Here is an 18,294-nt window from a genome sequence, read left to right on the forward strand (position 1 = left end):
AGTCCTATCTTAGTCTGATTCTCAGAATGTACTGGTAATGTTTAAGAGCAGAACAAACTTTTTTTTTCTGTTTTGTTCATACCTAAAGAAGTAACAATACTACTTGGAGAAAACTGCTCATACAGAATAAGAAAACTTAAAACTATTAAAAAACAATTACGATGACAACGCATCCGGTCTAGTAATAAAAAGTCATGAAGACAGTCTACTTACAGGATAAAGTGTATAATTGTATCCACATGGGGCACAATTCATCTGTGAGCACGATGTAATCTGGGACCATAATGTAAATAGAAGGACACCAATGCTAGCCAGGCGTACAAAAACACATCTAAAAAAAAAAAAAAAAAAAAAAAAAAGAGTAGGAGTTCATCATTGCATACTTTTACCCAGTCATCCAAAGTACATCAATCATCAATACAAGCATTTGCTATGTTCATGACATCCAGGAAGCTAACACTTAGCTAAATTTAGTACACTAATCAGATGGTCAACAGGTATGAGAGATCGCACAATTCCCTGGGTTGGGTAATATGCTCTTTCCCCAACACTGTACGATCTCAGAGTTAGTATAACTAGCAGGAGGTGTGGCATGCAGGGGGGTGAGGCTTAGCATAGATCAAGTCTACAATCAAAAAATAAGAAGAATGATGTGTGTAAATGATTATGAAGCTACAGCAGAGAAAAGTGGTAGTCCTTTGCCCCAGTAATACAAATGTATGAAGAGAATGCTATTACAGTCAATGTAGTGCATTTATGGTGCAATGGATTTTGCAGGAGTTGACATACAAGGGCTTTACTTTGGGTAAATCTTATGGGTTTTCAAAGCTCAGACTTGTACAACTTGATCTGGACTCCTACAGAAGACATTTGTAATGACAGTTCAAGACTCCAAGATTAAATGAAACTTTTATGAAATTGCTAAAAAGGAAAACAATGTCAACACCAACAGCAATTTTAAGACCGATTATTTTCATAAATTTAAAGTTAATTTTGTGACCATGTTTTTCTGGAATAAAGGGACTGAAACTACTGGGATATGGTTGCTTCATTAGTGTATACCAGACATAATACAAAACTACTAATAAAAACAGTTTGCTAATGTGTAATTTGCTGGAATTAAAAGGACAGACATCATGAAACCGACAAGATAAAGGAAGAAACATTTTTGAGTCCCACAAAACTATTCCAGCTATGAAGTTGGTGCATGTTGGGGAAAACTTGACACTTGTACAGTGTGATTTAACTGATGTCTTACATTTCCAATGCCCTATATAGTTTCACTTGTATACATTGTGTTGTACAGTCTTGGTTAGTATTGCTTTTTATCTATTTGCATATATTGCATTGTACTCTCTTATCTAACTGCACTTTTATTTTCTCTTTGTTATGATATCAGTTTTACAAACTTACTATAAAGTAGGATGGAACAAATGGATGAACACTGTTAATTGGATTTGATTGAAAGAGGGTTTTTAATACAATGCACTAAATGCAAAATGTATTGTACAGACAGATCTAATCTATCAAGTGAAGTAAATGTATGCCAAGTACAGGGATTTAGCTTACTTAACAGCTTTGGTATTAGTGTTCTCATAACTCCTCTGTTGGAAGTTGATTTTTTTTTTTAATTTCTGTTCCTAAGAATGCAAAATTACAAATGTTTTGGGCATAATTGCCTTCTGTAGACAGGGAGATACAAGTAAATCCAAATAAAGGCTATAAATTAGTAGCTGGTGTTAAGATACCCCGATTTATCAGAAGAAATGAGTAGGGAGGCAGGGACAAACGCAGGGTTACTTTGACAATGGATACAAATTTGCATCTGATGCAAGTTATATAAAAATTAACAGGGGACATAAGTATGCAAGTTAATAAACTGGGAAATTAGACTTTTGATACAATGAAGACTCAGGAGGATATGCTAACTTCTAATGGAAATGATAAACCTTCCAAGGATAGGAGAAATGATTTTAGGTCAGATAAGGTATGTGTAACAGAGATTATTCAGTCAGGAAATAGTTTAAAATGAGTTCTTGACCATAAAAATCTCTGGGATAAAACAAAGTTTAATGGAAAAGTAGACATGGTTATAGAAAATGAAAGAAGGAAACGAGTGACAGCTTTGGGTGGGAATTCAAAGGATGAGATTGCATCAAAAAACATCCTGCAGAATGAAAATAATTTTGATATTCAGCCCTCAGTTAATCAGGTACAGATAACAATGTGCGTGTATGAAACGATTCTCCAAAATTGATAGAAAAGTCTTATTGGAGTTACCATGTTATGGTTAAGGAATATTTTGCCTAGGAAAGAAAGAAATAGGATCACTGTGTCACGTTCAAGAGGATGCAAAATGTCAGATAGCAAAACAAATTGGGGATATTTCACATGTAAAAGTTAAAAAAAAAACATGATTTGGTGATACTTATGGATAGTAGTACTGATTTAGGAAGAGCAAATCAGGGTGACTCAGATAAATGTTAGAGAAAATATATCTCTTAGTACAAAGGTAAGCAACATGTTACTTTTTGTGACTTACTGCCATTGGAAGGTTATCTAATATTTATTTGTTTCAAGCCAGACAAATTACTAATAATATAAGGAGACAGGCTTTTCAAATGGTATAAAGATGCTTACTATGTGGGAAGACTGTGGGGAAGCAGGAATGTTTTGGTACTGATGATATCCATTAAGGAAATCAAGGTGACAGAATTGTACATAATGCCATTAACCTTGGTGATTAAATCTTTTTTAGATTGGATATATTGTTAAAGAAAAATTTAGGCGAGTCCTGTGAACAATTTAGGTTTCTCTTACATATTTAAGAAGTCAAAATAATAAACATGGTGAACTACAAGTGAGGTTATCTAATGAAAAATGCAATTTACTTATGCTAACTTAAACATGGTTTAATAATAAAAAATCCCTCCCTTTTTGTTAGTTTGTAGCTCATCACTACTACAGAAATGATAATAAAGGCGATGGGACTTCTACTCATGAGGCTCAACAATATGCATCTAGAATGTTACTATATGAAGATACAGGAGAATGGATATCTGCTAGAATTTTCATAGACCAGGACCGTGAGGATGTGGCTTTTTTCTACTGTCCCAACAAATATTTTACTGTTATCTGATACTCAAGTTTAGCAAAGATATCAGTCAAGGTTAATGAAGATTATTGAGGACAGTCTAATATTCCAATACAACTAAGTAGTTAATGAGGCCACTAGGTTGACTACTGTTGCAGATTGTATATAGTTAGGCAAAAAAATTGAGGTTAAAATGTGTTATGCTGAACCTGGTACTGGGAATTCTAATCATAACTGCATTATATGTGAGACTGTTTCTGATATCAATAAACAATGTCATGAGGAAGTTTCTTATAGGAGGTATTATAGTGCTGATAACAATGCTATAAAGGGTGAATTAGAGCAATGGAGGTAGAGAGATATAATGAATGATACTGATAGTCAGTGAAAACTGGGTGAGCTTTTATGGATTTGTTAATTTTTTAATTGGAAAACATGATCCTACCAACAGATGGAAATTACACTATGCATATTTGTTCAACAATAATGGCCTGAAAGAATTAAAAGATTTCTGGGAAATTACTTGAGGCATTATAAGAAATCTCCATGTATAAAGGACAGAAAAAACTACTAGAGTCTTGACAAGATTATAGAAGATTGATAACGAAAAATATAAAGCACTATGAAATTAGATTAGTAAAATATTTGACTAATAATAAAGGACTGTATGAGCATTTCAGGGGCTATAGGAAAGAAGCAGTTTCTGTTTCTTGAATGTTGACAAATACTTTGTTACTTACCCTAGTACATTAGATAATGTATTTCTAAGAAACTTTTGTGGTAACTTATTTAGGACCACTGGAAGTGGTGATTATATAATGATTCTTATACCATCTTTGATTCTGGCCAATGTCCAATGTTTACTATGAAGTTGATAAAAAAATCTCTTGGCACAGTTAAGCCCCATCCTGTCTGGAATTTTTATGACACTTTCCATAATCAAAGATTGGTTTGGTAAATCTGGTGATGATGCAAAGGTTGGGAGTATCATCTCAAATATTACTAAACAAAGGAGTCTGCAGAGCATGTATATCTTCTTGTTCAATGGTCTAACATTTATTGCTAAGAAATGCTCAGTCATACATTTTGGTAAACATAACTGTAGATATCCATACTCCCTAGATGGTTAGATCCTTTCTCAGGTGGACTCTGAAGGACTTTGGTATTGCTGAAGTTGATGTTAATTTAAAATTGAATGAACATATTTCTTCTGTGCTGAGCAGGTGTTAAAGCATCTTCGGTAACATCAGGTGTTGCTTCTCTAGTAGGTCATATTCTATGACCAGTAAAATCCGTAACGGAGTATTGTGGATCTTTTTTGTATTTGCAGCTTTTTAGAGATTAAGAAATTGGAGCACATACAAAGATCTTTCACTAAAATGTTGGCAGGGTTTCTGGACCCTCATGAAATTTAATATCTTTTCAGTTGGGTAAAGGTTAAAAATCTAATATTGCTGTTTAGGTGCAAAAATGCTAATACTATTTCTGCTACTTTGGGTGCCAAAGTTTTGAAACATTGCTCTTTTACCAGAAATAATCTACTGACCGACCTGCCCAAATTTAGATCCTAGCATGTGACACCACTTTTGCTGATCCTCTAACATTTAATGTTTAATGTTTATAGTGTTTGCATCCAATTCAGATGCCAAATGTCCCAGAATCTGCTACAGCAGTTATCTAGCCTTAGACTGTTAAAAATTAAATAGTGAACCAAATGTCACACTAAATACCAAGGAAACTAAAAGAACAAACACTCAGATGGGATAGCTGCCAGTCACTGCCACAAGTTAAAGTTGTACCCATTAAACTTGTCTGCAGCTTTAAACAGTGTTACCAAGTTATGTGAACAACAGATAAACCTACACAGCCATCAACTTCAGTAACACCAGGGTAAAATTGCAAATATAATGCAATTGCTGGGCTTTGGTGACCATGAGGTTGGCCTGACAGATGCACTATAACTGCATAATTTGATTGAAAAATGGACAGCCTGGGTGCTTTAATCCATAGAGTTAAAAAAAAAAAAAAAAACACTGCAGACGGAAACAAGGAGGACATCAGTGTATGACCAGCTAAATCACCTCTTCTTGAAACTGCAATCTCCCTGAATGCATTCCATCTCCACAGAAGGAGGTCTTCAAGAGGGAACACCAAGTTCTTAACTGGGCATCTAAAGCAGAAAATAGATGAATTGGAGAACAGGCAGCATATAAACAGTTTAAATTTGTGGGTTAAACAAAACAGCTAGATGACATTGACCAAAAAATAATCCTTTCTTGTTAACTTGTATTTATTGCAAATAAAAGTGTTCTCATATGCCCCTTAAATCCCTACCTTGTGCTCACAGATTCATAGTTAATAGGCTAGCTGCCCTTGTGAGCTATTTTAAGCCTAGTCAATTTCTCCTTCTGCACTTGAAAGAACCTATCCCATTTGGTTATAGATTAGCCTTACCAATCCTGTGGTTGATAATTATATATTAACCCTAATAAGAGTAACTGGGATTATACCATAGATAATCTGAGGGGACCTATGCATGGGAAAAAGCATTTAGGAGCTGCATCTGTCCATCAGTAGTACAGGGGGTGTCCTGGAGTAAATTTACTGTTTATTATCCATAAATCTAAGCTGTACTTGAAAATGGACAAGGATGAACTTTGTTTTAAGTGGATGGGGAGTCTGTTCCACAGCAGTGGTGTCCTCTGAGAAATATACCTACCACTCCAAACCATTATGTTGATATTGCAGAAAAGGTTTATATATCCATAGAAAGATTATTTCTGAGAACATCTGACTTGCTGATGTACAGTGGATACATCAGTAATGGGTTAAAGGATGCTTTCTATGCTACACACAGATCATCTCTTAGCAGTCTGTAGGATACAGAGTACAGTGACAGGGCTTTAAGTCAGTCCACGTAGGACATGTTTAGGCCTTGTATCCGTTTAGTAAGGTATCTCTGTGGGCGTTCCAGTTGTTGCATGTGTCTGGACAGATACATGCCAATCAGAAACAGAGCTCTCCTTGGAGTCTGAATCAGAAATCTAAGGGAAACCAAAGTATCCACCCCTACATCTTCCTGTTCAGATTCGGAAGCTTGAATCTCTTTAGGAAAAGAAGTCTCTCTCTTTCTTTTACCAGGAGCTACTTTACAAGAAGGAGCAACAGCCTAATTTGAAGCCTGAGCCAGACCCAGTAAACTACTCTCATTCAAAGAAATTTGAGGAGGAGTAGATAACACACTTACTTTTCTGCTTCTTTTTGACATTCAAAATGGGGCCAACCATGTTACTAATGGCAACAGGGATGGGTATTAGCACTGAACAGGGAAACTTTCACTGTTCCCTCTCCTAGGACCGACAAGAGCATTTCTCCCTTGCCCACTGATGGGTCACAACAGCTGCACAGGATGTGTCCAACCCCTGGTCAATAGTGGCTGTAGGTGCTACACCAGAGGACCTGGAGTAAAAGATGAGTGGCCTGAGGTACAACTGACTACTGCAGAGTCACCTACCTGCTGCTGAAGCAACTTGCTAGTCTGCTGTGGTGGCAAAGGCTGTTTGCTTAATTTTTTCTTTATGTGGCTAGAAGAGCAGACCATGAAATTGGTAGCCTGTTCCATGGTCAAACCTAAAATGGTGCTTGTTTTCTGGGGAAGATAAGCAGCAAATGCTGATACACACTACCAGTGTACAAAAGTTACTTTTTTGACAGGAAAAAAATACAGTAAAAACACTTCAAACACTTTGCCAGCACCATCAAAGTAAATAAAACAAATTATCCACAGAAAATTTGTTTTCAGTTACTTTGTACCACAACTGTCATGCCTAGCTTTGAAATAACATTCCTGAAAAAGAAAGTGAAAAAACAGCAACACAAACAAGAACATGGAATTTTTACCCCAAAGGTATTGTATCTGTCCAGCAAAGGAACAGCACATGATGACCACTGATCCTAAAAAGCTTCAAAGGAGAGTACTCTTCGGCAGCAGTAAAGCTCCAGAAGGCTTGGCATCCAAACTTGTCTTAGCTCGGTTTGAACTGCCTGGTAATCTGAGTGTGTGGAAGGTGCCCTGAAGCTTTGGAAGCTGCCCAACTGTTATAGCTCTGGCAGGATAGAATAGTTGTGTAAAATCTTGCCATAACCATAGATATCCTTCTCTTCCATGTTGCAGTATGGGATTTTCTGCCCTCAGGCAACTCGTGTCGGCTCTTATACAAAAGCTTCAGCTTGGCTGTTGCAGTGTGTGTGGGACACCACATGTAGGGCCATAAATGTGACGTCTGCACATACAATCCTCAGAACTTGAAGGCCAGCAGGCAGAGAATAAGGGCCAGCAGGAAGAATGCCAGTGGTTTTCAGTGTGTGACCTGGTGTCCTACTGTAGTATGGATAGGACAGGTAAAGGAAAAGGACCTGGGGGAACTGGTGGGTGGGAAGGAATACCGCAACATGGAAGAGAAGGACATTGATGGTTATGGTAAGATTTTACACAACTATTTTATGTCCTTCTATTCCTATGTTGCAGTATTTTAGATGTGGGAGCGTACCACAGCTTATGCGGATGAGAGGGTGGTGGTAGATGAAGAGGGTCCTACAAGACCCTGCAGGATTGCCCTGGTGAATCCTGTCCTAGCTCTGGAAACTTGGTCAAGTTTGTAATGCTTGGTGAAGGTGTGGATAGTGGCCCATGTGGCTGCTTCCATAATGGATGCTGTGTCTAGGCCTTTTATGAAGGCCCTGGAGGTGGCCACAGCTCTAGTGGAATGGACCTTAATTCCCACTGGAGGTTCCTTTCTATGGTGGGAGTAGCAGAGGCAAATAGCTTTCCTAATCCAGCATGTGATGGTTTGCTTGGATTCTGCCTTGCCCGGGGCTCTGGGGTGAAAGGAGACAAAAAGCTGGTCAGTTTTCTTAATGGCTTTGGTCTTGTTCAGGTAAAACCTTAGTTGCCTGTGCATGTCCAAGGAGTGCAGAATCCTCTCCCCTTCATTAGTGGGTGAGGGAAAGAAGGTGGGTAGATGGATGGATTGGTTTCGAGACAAGTCATTGACCACCTTGGGCATAAAGGAGGGGTTGTTTCGCAGGGAGACCCTGTCTTTGTGGAAGATGGTGTAGGGGGGACAGGCCATTAAGGCCTGCAACTTTTACAGAAGAAGAAGAGAGCCCACTTTTAATCAAGTGACACACGTAGTTCAGAACCAGGGGGACCTCCGCAGAGCAAGGGTCCCGTCCCTTCTGCAAACACAGTTTAGTAAATCTTTCCCACTTAGCCAGGTAAGATTTTCTGGTGATAGGTTTCCTTGCCTCACTTAGGACAGAAAACACATCCTCTGAGTAGTGGCGTCTGAAAGGGATCACCCACAGAGTGAGGGTCAATATCTGTAAGTGTGGGTGTAGGAGAGTTCCTCTGTCTCGTGTCAGTAGGTCCACCTTGAAGGGTAACTTGAAGTGATTGCCCTTGGCTAGCTTGTGAAGTAGGGGGAACCAGTGCTGCCTTGGCCAGTAGGGAGTCACTAACAAGAGTTTTGGTTTGTCCTTCTGTATTTTCAGGAGGACTTTCTGAATCACTGGGAATGGGGGGAAGGCATAAAGGAACTACCCCTCCAAAGAGATGCTGAAAGCGTCCACTCTCCATGCTAGAGGGGAGTGGGTTTCTGAGCAGAAGGTCTGCAGTTGCCTGTTCTGGGAGGAGGCAAACAGGTCTATTTGTGGAGCACCCCACCTGTGGACTATGTCAAAGAAGACCTCCCTATTCAGCATCCATTCGTGCTGAGGTGAGGAGGTCCTGCTCAAGAAATCTGCTTGGTGGTTGTCCTGTGAGGGGATGTAGGCCGCCTGCAGGACTAAATTGTGAGGAGAGGCTAGGTCCCACATCAGCAGGGTTAGTCTGCACATCTGATAGGCCTTTGTTCCTCCCTATTTGTTGAGGCACCACATCACTGTGGTGTTGTCGGTCACAATCAGGAGCATCCCTGGAACCAGAAGGGGGGTATAGGTCTTTAGAGCTAAGAAGACTGCTGTCATTTCCCTGATTATTGACGTGCTTGGCCTGAAGAGAGGGATGCCACTTTTCTTGAATCCTGTAAGATGCCAAAGTTGCCCCCAAACTGAATCTGAGGCATCTGTATGCATTATTTGGGTTGGGGTGGGGGGTTGTAGTGGGAGCCCTGGGTTTAGTTGGACTTGCAGGATCCACCAGCTGATTTCTGTTTTTAGACAGGGAAGGAGAGGAATGACTTGTTCTAGGGGATGTAGCTGTTGGGACCAGATGTTTTTGAGGTACCACTGTAGCTTGTGCATGTGCATTCTTGCCAGTGGTAGCATGGGGATGGTCGCTGCTATTAAACCCAGGAGAAGGAGAAATTGCCTTGCCGTCACCTTTTGGGATAGTAGGGCTTCCTGGAAGTGGGAAGTCAGAGAAATAACCTTGACCTGTGGGAGAAAGATCTTCATTTTGTCTGTTCTGATTCTGCAGCCTAGGAAAATCTTGTCCTGGTCTGGGATCAGGGAGGATTTGTGGAAGTTGATGGTGAAGCCTAGATTCTGCAGAAGGGATACGGTGAAGTGTAGATGCTTTGAGAGAGCATCTCTGGACTCTGCCAGAATCAGGATGTTGTCCAGATAAGGATAAATCTGTATACCCTGAGTTCTGCAGAAGGCAATTGCTGGGGCTAAGCACTTTGTAAAGACTCGGGGAGCCATGGATAAACCAAAGGGCAAGGCAATAAATTGGAAATGAGAGGCAGGTCCAGAGAAATGCAGGAATTCTGTGGGAATTCCTGATGGGTATGTGTAGGTAGGCCTCCTTTAGGTCCAGGGTGGCCATGAAAGCATTGGCTGGAATTAGAGGCAGCAGGGTGGGGGACAGAGAGCATTTTGAAGGAAGGTATCTGAAGGTGAAGATTTAGGTAGGACAGGGGACCAGGAAGAGACGGGAGTAGAAACTCTTTCCTTCCTGTCCTGGGGGGACAGGTTCTATGGTGCCTAGCTTTAGAAGGTCTGCCAGAACTTGTGGCATGAGATGGGCCTGTTTTTTTTTTTTTTTTGGGGGGGGGGGGTACCTTTTCTGGGTGTTTTTTCTTTCCAGGATAGGAAGCACCCTTTTGGATAATGGTTAAGACCCATTGGTCTGTAGTGATGGATTTCCAAAGGGGAACACAGTGGGAGAGGCGGGCCGAGACAGGTAGGTGGGTAAGGCAGTCATGCAATACTGGGGCTTCCTCTGTCCTAAAAGGATTGTCTGGGTTGATGTGGTGGAGCAGAGGGTCTGAAGGTGGTAAGTTTTCTAGCCCCTCCCCTAGACCTGGAAGAGGAGGCAGAGGGGTGAGGATTACATCTCACAAAGGTGGCCATAACAGGGTAGTTCCTATAATACTTGGGAATGGGTGACACCAAAAGATGATTGATGTCCTGTAGTCCATTGCTTTTTTCCTGCAGAGTTTTAAAAATGTATGCCGATAGTTTACCAAAAAGGACATTGTGGTTCGGAGAGACATCCAAGATCTTAGACTTGAAATCCTCAGGGAGGTTCTGGAGTCTTAGCCAGGAGTACCTCCTGAGGACAGAAGCAGATGCTGCAGACCTGGTGGACGGTTCTGCAGCATCGTAGCTGCATCTGATGGAATGCCTGGCTACCTGTTGCACCAAGAAAAGTTTGGAGGTAATGTCAGTCTTAATGGGACTGTCAGGCAAAGATGCCAGCATGGAGAAGGTTTCAGAGACCAAGTCTAATGCATATTTGGTCATGTGGGTATGATAATTTATGGCTATGAAAACCAAAGTGGAAGAAATGTATGCCTTCCTTCCCATCCTATCCATATACTTGCAATCTTTATCTGCGGGTAGGAGGGAGGCAGGAGGCAGCAGTCTAAAATTGGTTATCTGCAGTGGTGGCAATCACAGCTGGGTCCACCAAGGGTGGTTTAATCAAGAATTTCTGGTCCTCTGGTAATTTATAGAAGCGGTCAGGATGTTTATGGGCCGGAGGCTGGGAGTCTGAGGCCTTAGAAGCTGAGTTGAAGGCATTCAAATAAGCAGGTAGAACCATGGGGGCCGCCGAAGGGGAAGGCGATTCTACCTGCAGCAGCTCAAAATACCTTTTTTGAATGTCAGTCATTTGGGATGTATCCCATTTAAAGTAATCCTTATCTTGGTGATGGTCTCACCAAAAGTAATATCCTCAGGAGGGGAATCCCCTTCCATAAATTCCTCATCAGGACAATAATATTCCTGGGGGGAAGCAATTTGGGAAACATAAGAAATGGACTCTTCGGAGGATGAGAAGGAAGAATCATGCTCTTGTTACCTGGCATGAGGGGTCATGTGTGGGAGAGAAGAGGCAGAAGCAGGCCTAGGGCTCAGAATAGGCAGAGTGGAGGTGGCTGAGGCTAAAGGCCTGCATGAGAGAGAAGGTGAACACCTGCAAGTCTGGTATGGCTTCTGTAGAGGAGGAGGTATGTTTAGTTTTCTGCTTCTTTTTGGCCAGGGAGGAAGTAGAGAGTGGCCTGGTGTCGGGCTTGGATAGTAACACATCCGAAGTCTGGATCCTGGTCGGAGGTAGCACCGAAACTGGTTCCCCTTGACATCAACGGTAGTCGATGTCTAGATAAGCTATGAGGATGTGCCTGTCATTGGCTGTGAAACGGCTTCCTCAAGGTACATCGCTGCAGTCGACGGATCTGCCAAGCATGCCTCAACCTCTAGATTGGCAGTTGGTGTCGGGAAGCAGAGAGGCAGGCAAGGAAGGCCTAGGAAACTTGGCCTTCTTGCGCGGAGGTGGTTCGGGTGCAGCTTCCGATGCAGGATTCATTCTAGGGGCTAACCGCTTAAGGTGCTGGCTCTCCAGGTAGAGGTTTAACGCGGCCAGACGGTTATGCAGGGTCTTAGCCACAAACGATTGACAAATTGCACAGGAGGAGTGATCGTGTTCCCAGCCTAGGCAAAAAACACACCTGTCATGGGCATCTTTATGGGGTATCTGGCGTCCGCGGCACTTTCCCTTTTTTCCTGACATCAGTTAAAGGTTACTACAACCAAGCGTAAGCAATAACAATCGGCAAAAAAATAAGAAAATTAGAAACCCAACGGGTTACTTATCTCTAAGATGTGATGTCTGTGAAGAGGCGATCGTACGATGCGAATGTCGTCTGTGGCCGAAAGGTTCTGAGGATTGTGCATGCAGACCACATTTATGGCCCCTGGTTTATGTCCATATGTGTGATGTCCCACGCACACTGCAACAGCCAAGCTGAAGCCTTTGTATCGGAGCCAACGTACGAGTTGCCTGAGGGCAGAAAATCTCACATCTAGAATACTGCAGCATAGGAATAGAAGGACATATAACCCATATAGTCAAAGCTACTGCAACAGTGATCAAAATGATGAACATCATTATGTATTTTCAAAAGGATCTTGCTCCAAACTGAACAGCCCAGATGTGTATTTAATGTACACAGCACATACTTCTACTTTATGGGAACATTGTGTTTTGCAGAAAAGCACATGGGTACACTTCACAGGGCAGCTGTACAGGATGTGGGGTTAATGAGGCAGATTTCATTTTTGTGATTTCTAGGAATTTAGTCTAGTACACCCTATACTGTAGAATTTAACAAGATTTTCCCATACACAAAAGAAAAGCACTATGCACACTATCAGAATGACTAGCCCATCAAACTGATACTGAAGGTCAAACAGCAGCAGCTTGGGCACTGGAAAAGCTGGGAGGGGGAGGACTATTGTGACTGGCTCACCCATTCTAGATGGTGCCAGCAATGGCTATTATAGGCCAATTGCCACCATGCAAGTGGAGGCTTGCATGGCACCAGAAAGGCCAGGATAGGGGACATGGCCTTGGCATTCATAGCCCAGACACAGTAGCTCTCACCAGTATTGTGAGTGGGAACATGCACACACATGAAAAGGGTACAGGAGTTCCCACGGTGATGCTGATGCTCAGGTCAGCCACCAGCAGAGAGGGTTAAACATCTTTAAAGAAAGGCCCTCTTTACTGGGTTGCCAGCCATGGCACAAACCATCTCCATGGCTGCCTGTATGATGGCCCCACAAGTCAGCTCTTGCCCTCATAAGTGGGACTCTACAGTGGCAACTGAGTAAAGGGGTTAAGACAAATAAAGGGAGGCTGGGTGGTTTGCAAGCACAGAGGGGGAAAAAAGACCTAAAAAAAAAAATCAGAAATGTATTCATTCTGCTTACTTCATTCATAACGTAGATTCTATAATCTGATGCTCCTAGCACACAGTAACACAACAGTTTTGACTTCCTGCATATCTGAAGAGTATATCAATTCCTAATGGATCAGGAAAGGGATGACAAATTACGATAACACCTTCAACCCAGACTGGATATACTGAATATTTGACTTTGACAGAATGAATTCTAGAACTAGCAGAAACAGAAGAACACAAACGTTCATGTAGTAAGACCATGAGCAGATGAAAACTGTGCTAGTAAGTGAACTATGATTTTTCTTCTTAGTATAGTCCCTTTACTATCTAATTAACATCTTGTTATAACTCACGTGTCTAAAGGTTAATTATGTGAATGGAGTGACACTACCACAAGCACACCTGACTAGAAGTACTTTAGATGTCATTGTCTACAGAAAGTAAGCATGTTGTCACTGAAAATACAGTTAAAAAGAATGCATCTCACTATGAAATACAAGAAAAACAAAGATGTGGTAGAAAAGATTTCTACCCACTACAACTTTAAATTCTTATTCATTCTAAGGTATAAATGTGTTGAAAAAAGTCAAAAAACAAATGAACACAGCTTAGAGCTATTTTTAGGACTGAATACAGCTTCTGGCAAAGAGGATTTATGTTTGGTTACTGGGGTAGTAGAGTGAGCTTCATTTCACCAAGAAAAGGTGAAAATAAAGAAATGACTGGGAAGGGACATAACACAACATCCACAAACTCCAAATTCCACAAATTCTGTGCCCCTGAAAAAGTACATATTCACAGTGAAGGCAAGCTAAGGACTCTTACGCTCACTTAGACAAATGCATTGATCTAGCAATCCCAACTACATCCAAATAAAATGACACATTTAACCCCACCCAGGAGGTCAGATGGCAAACAAACTTTATAACAAGAGGAAAAAAACTCCTTAAATAGTGCAGCAAGGTAAGAATTCCTCAGAATGAGGATAGTATAAAAAATATTACCAGGAAAATGAAAAGCATCACCAAGGACCAGTAAAGCAACCCATGAATGGAGAAGAGCTTCTACAGCAAGGAATAACTACCAATCCTTATTCATTTGTTAAAAAACTAAAAAATGACATTTACAGTCGGTTCCACTTAAAAGCATATCGGATAAAAGCATAATCTGGTTAAATGCATACAGTCCATTCAGTCCATTTCTTAGTTAAAAGAATTGTACTGCAGTGTATTCCGCATTAAAGCATCAGATAATTGCATACTTTGTTTTAAAGCACATCTGTCTCAAATCCCGCGAAGTTCACTGCCATCTTATTCACTCTGCCATAACTGCATAGCCCATTTACGTGTACGTACTGTGTCATTACATGATCATTACGGGAGCAGGAAGTGTCTTGGTTATCCAAGGGATACTGCACGCTTTTGCTTAACAAGTAAGAGCTATCTAAGGACATCACAAGAATGTCGAAGAAACTTCTTTAAAAACTATTACTTTAGCAGAGTGGGTCGATGTTATTAAAAGACTTGATGATCAAGAAAATCGACTTCTATTGCAACGTTGTTAGGCGTGCACCAAAGCACAAGTTCAAGAATTCTGGAAAAAAGAGAAGAAATTATTAGTGTGTGTGGCAAAAAAAATCCTAATTACAAATGCAAGAGCTTGGGTAAAGCTAAAGATGTTGAGGATGCCCTGTTGTGCTGGTTTGCACAAGCCAGAAGTCAAAAAATTTCAATTAGTGGTCCATTGTTAATGGAAAAAGGCCGACCAACTAGCCAAAAGCATAGGGGCTAAGGATTTCAAACCTACATCTGGTTGGTTAGAGATGGAAGGGATGCCACAACACTGTGTTCAAAAAACAGGATGGTGAAAAAATAAGACGTAGATTACTTTGGAGCTGAGCGATGGGTGGCAGACATCATGAAAGACTACAATCCACTGGACATTTTCAATGCTGCTGAAACATCCATGTAGTCCACATTGGAGTGAATGACTTGAGACGTACCTCCCTGGAGTACATGAAGAGAGACATGATCGAGCTTGCTGAGTATGTGTCCCAGGCAGGTATGTCCCTAGCCTTAAGCAGCATTCTACCATCACCCAGAAAGATGCCTCAATACAAACAAAAAATGACTGACTTTAACAACTGGTTTAGTTTCTAGTGTCATTCAAAGGGGATCCATTACCTGACAGCCTGGGATGACATGACTGACAAGCCACGATGCTTTGCCAGAGATGGCCTGCATCTGTCTCCCTTGGGCTTCAGGTTCCTGGCAAAGACTCTTGGCTCTCCCATAGTGCCTTTTTAGGCAATGCCATGAGGACAAAACTACCAACATGAAAATTTCATCTAAACATAAATTAAAGGTCATGCTGCTAAACGCTAGGAGTCTAACCATGAAACTGCATTCATAGCAAGCATTCTTAACCCTGGAAGAAGCTGACATTTGTGCAGTCACAGAAACCTGGTACAAAGCTGTGGAGAGCAGCCCGGCTGTATCAGGTTACTCATCCTATCATTCATTCAGACCCCAAGCCGTTGGCAACAAAACAAAAGGAGGTGGAGCTGCAATACATATATATAAAAAACATACACACTTCTAGGCTGGTCAAACAGTATGATGCACAGGAAATACTCCAGGTACAGTTAACAACTGACAATACCCCTATTCAAATCATAACTAGCTACAGGCCTCCAACTCTGACTCAAGATCCCCACTCCACCTATCTGGACCTCTTCAAATCTATCAAGATTCAACCCATTACCCTGATCCTTGGTGACTAACTATCCAACCATAGAGTGGAAAAAATACTCATGCCAAAACACAGATGCCCAGAGATTCCTTATTTCGTCAATGCAAATGCCTTGGACCAGTTGGCTGATACTCCCATAAGAGGCGAGAATATCTTGGACTTGGTATTAACCATCATGATTAACCACTGCAGCATCCCTACAGTGTTACCTCTGGTAAGATCCGACCACAAAGCAGTCACTTTCAAAGTCACCATCTCCCCTGACCCCTCCCCCCAGCTAGGGTTAAATAAAAAAAACTTCTCCAAAGCCAATTACATCTTCCTGAGGGAAAGTATAAACATCTTCACAGCCCCCTCCCCCTACACAGAAACTGGCACATATGTCCAAACTTACACCAAAGCACTATATCAGCATTTATATAGCTGCATGGAATCAGGAATACCAGATAGGACGAAATCCTCCTCCTCAAGGAAGAGTAAAACTGTCTGGTGGACATCTACAATAAATAAACTCTAAAATAAAAGGAAAAAATTGCTGTCCAGGACCAAGAAGGAGCAGGTGTCTAATTGGAAGCAATCTCTTCTTAGCCTGAACAAGCAAGAGCACTAGTGAAATCCTCCAAAGCAAACAGAGTCCAAACTGGCCACATCTACTAAAGACAATCTGCTCAGAACTGGTGGTCAAGGACACCACATACACAAACCCTACAGATACAGCCAACCTGCTGGCAGACAGGTTCAGTGAAAACTTCACTCCTCTATCCCCCCCCATCAGTAAAACAGGACATCCCCATTACCTGCCCCCCTCTGCTTATCTCTAGGGAGCAAGTCATCACTGCCCTCTCAAAGGCAAAAAATACAGCCTCTATGGGATTCGATAACGAACGGTTGTCTAAGAACCTACCATAACCTTACATGTTCTTCTCTTCCATGTTGCAGAATTCATCACAGTAGGAAGGTTGCTGCCTGTAGCACTGGACATCCGGCCAGTATACCAAAGTCTTTGGAGCAGGGGGGTACGTGCAATGTCTTAGTTCAGAGCCATAAACTGATGTAGGCTATAAAAGTGACATCTGCATGTACTCCCTTCAAAATGGACTGTCGCATACAGCAGTACCCCTGAAAGTGGGAAGAAAAGATAAAAGGAAGTCCCTTCAGACTTGCATGAAGACCAGACCATACGGTACTTGATAGCCTGTGTCTGCTGCTGTGGCTACCTGGATGAAGGACTAAGTCCCCACAGGTAACTAACCAGTGAAGAAGGTAATGAGAGTAACTAAAGACAGGGTAAGGAGGGAGGGACTGAATACAGCAACATGGGAGAGAAGGACATCTAAGGTTATGGTTAAGTTATCCAACTGCAACTAACACTGGGCAAGGCTGCAATCCAGGTTGTGGCTTGTTACAGATCCCCTGCCATGCCCCAGGATGCCCACTCCACATTTCTTGATATACTGGGTAATATTAAAGTACAGCCCAATACCCTAATAATGGGCGATTTCAACTACCCCACCATCAACTAGGAAAACTACTCATGTACTAACTCATTTGTTCAAAGCTTTCTGGAATTCATAAATTCCAACGCCCTGGATCAGCTTGTCCATACCCCCACCAGGGGCAGCAATATCCTGGACCTGGTCATTGGCAATATGGGCAACCGATGTTCCACACCAGAGGTCAACTCCTCACTGGTCAGATCGGACCACAAGCTGATCACCCTAGACATCAATATCCCACCCCCAACCCCCATTAAGGAAACCACCGTAAAAACTTCTCCAAAGCCAACTTCATGCTTCTTAAGACAGAAGTGGCAAGCTCCACAACACCCATACAGATGGAAAATAGAGGTAAGACTGCTGAATCCTACACAAATGCACTGTATAAGCACATACACGAGTGCATAGATCGTGCCATCCCCAACAGAACAAAGATGCTATCCTCCAAAAAAAGGAAGCCAATCTGGTGGTCCCCTGCCATAAACAAACTCTACAACAGAAGGAAAAAGCTGTTGCAAAAAAAAAAAAAGAGTAAAATCCCCTGATTGCAGGATCTCCCTGATCAGCCTCAGTAAGAAGCTGAGATCCCTCATAAAATCCTCCAAAGCTAGTTACGAAAATAAAATCACCACTGATTCTAAAGACAACCACAAAGCATTCTACAGCTATGTCAAGAATCTCAATGGCGACACTCAAATCTGCTCTGAGCTACAGCACAATGGCACTAGATATACAGAACCAACTGATATTGCCAAAATCCTGG

General features: G+C 41.7%; 1 protein-coding gene across 2 annotated transcripts in view; it reads right to left on the reverse strand.

Moving 5' to 3' along the window:
* TMC7 (transmembrane channel like 7) overlaps positions 1-18,294 on the reverse strand; it is a 689,334-nt gene that overhangs the window by 262,982 nt on the left and 408,058 nt on the right. For both annotated transcript variants that reach the window (XM_044089735.1, XM_044089734.1), the window contains exon 10: positions 214-331. In XM_044089735.1, the coding sequence (XP_043945670.1) occupies positions 214-331 (118 nt within the window). The remainder of the gene's footprint in view (positions 1-213; positions 332-18,294) is intronic.

Source organism: Protopterus annectens, chromosome 12.part0, assembly GCF_019279795.1.
Source record: "Protopterus annectens isolate FY-2018-M chromosome 12.part0, PAN1.0, whole genome shotgun sequence".
Classification (NCBI taxonomy): domain Eukaryota; kingdom Metazoa; phylum Chordata; order Ceratodontiformes; family Protopteridae; genus Protopterus; species Protopterus annectens.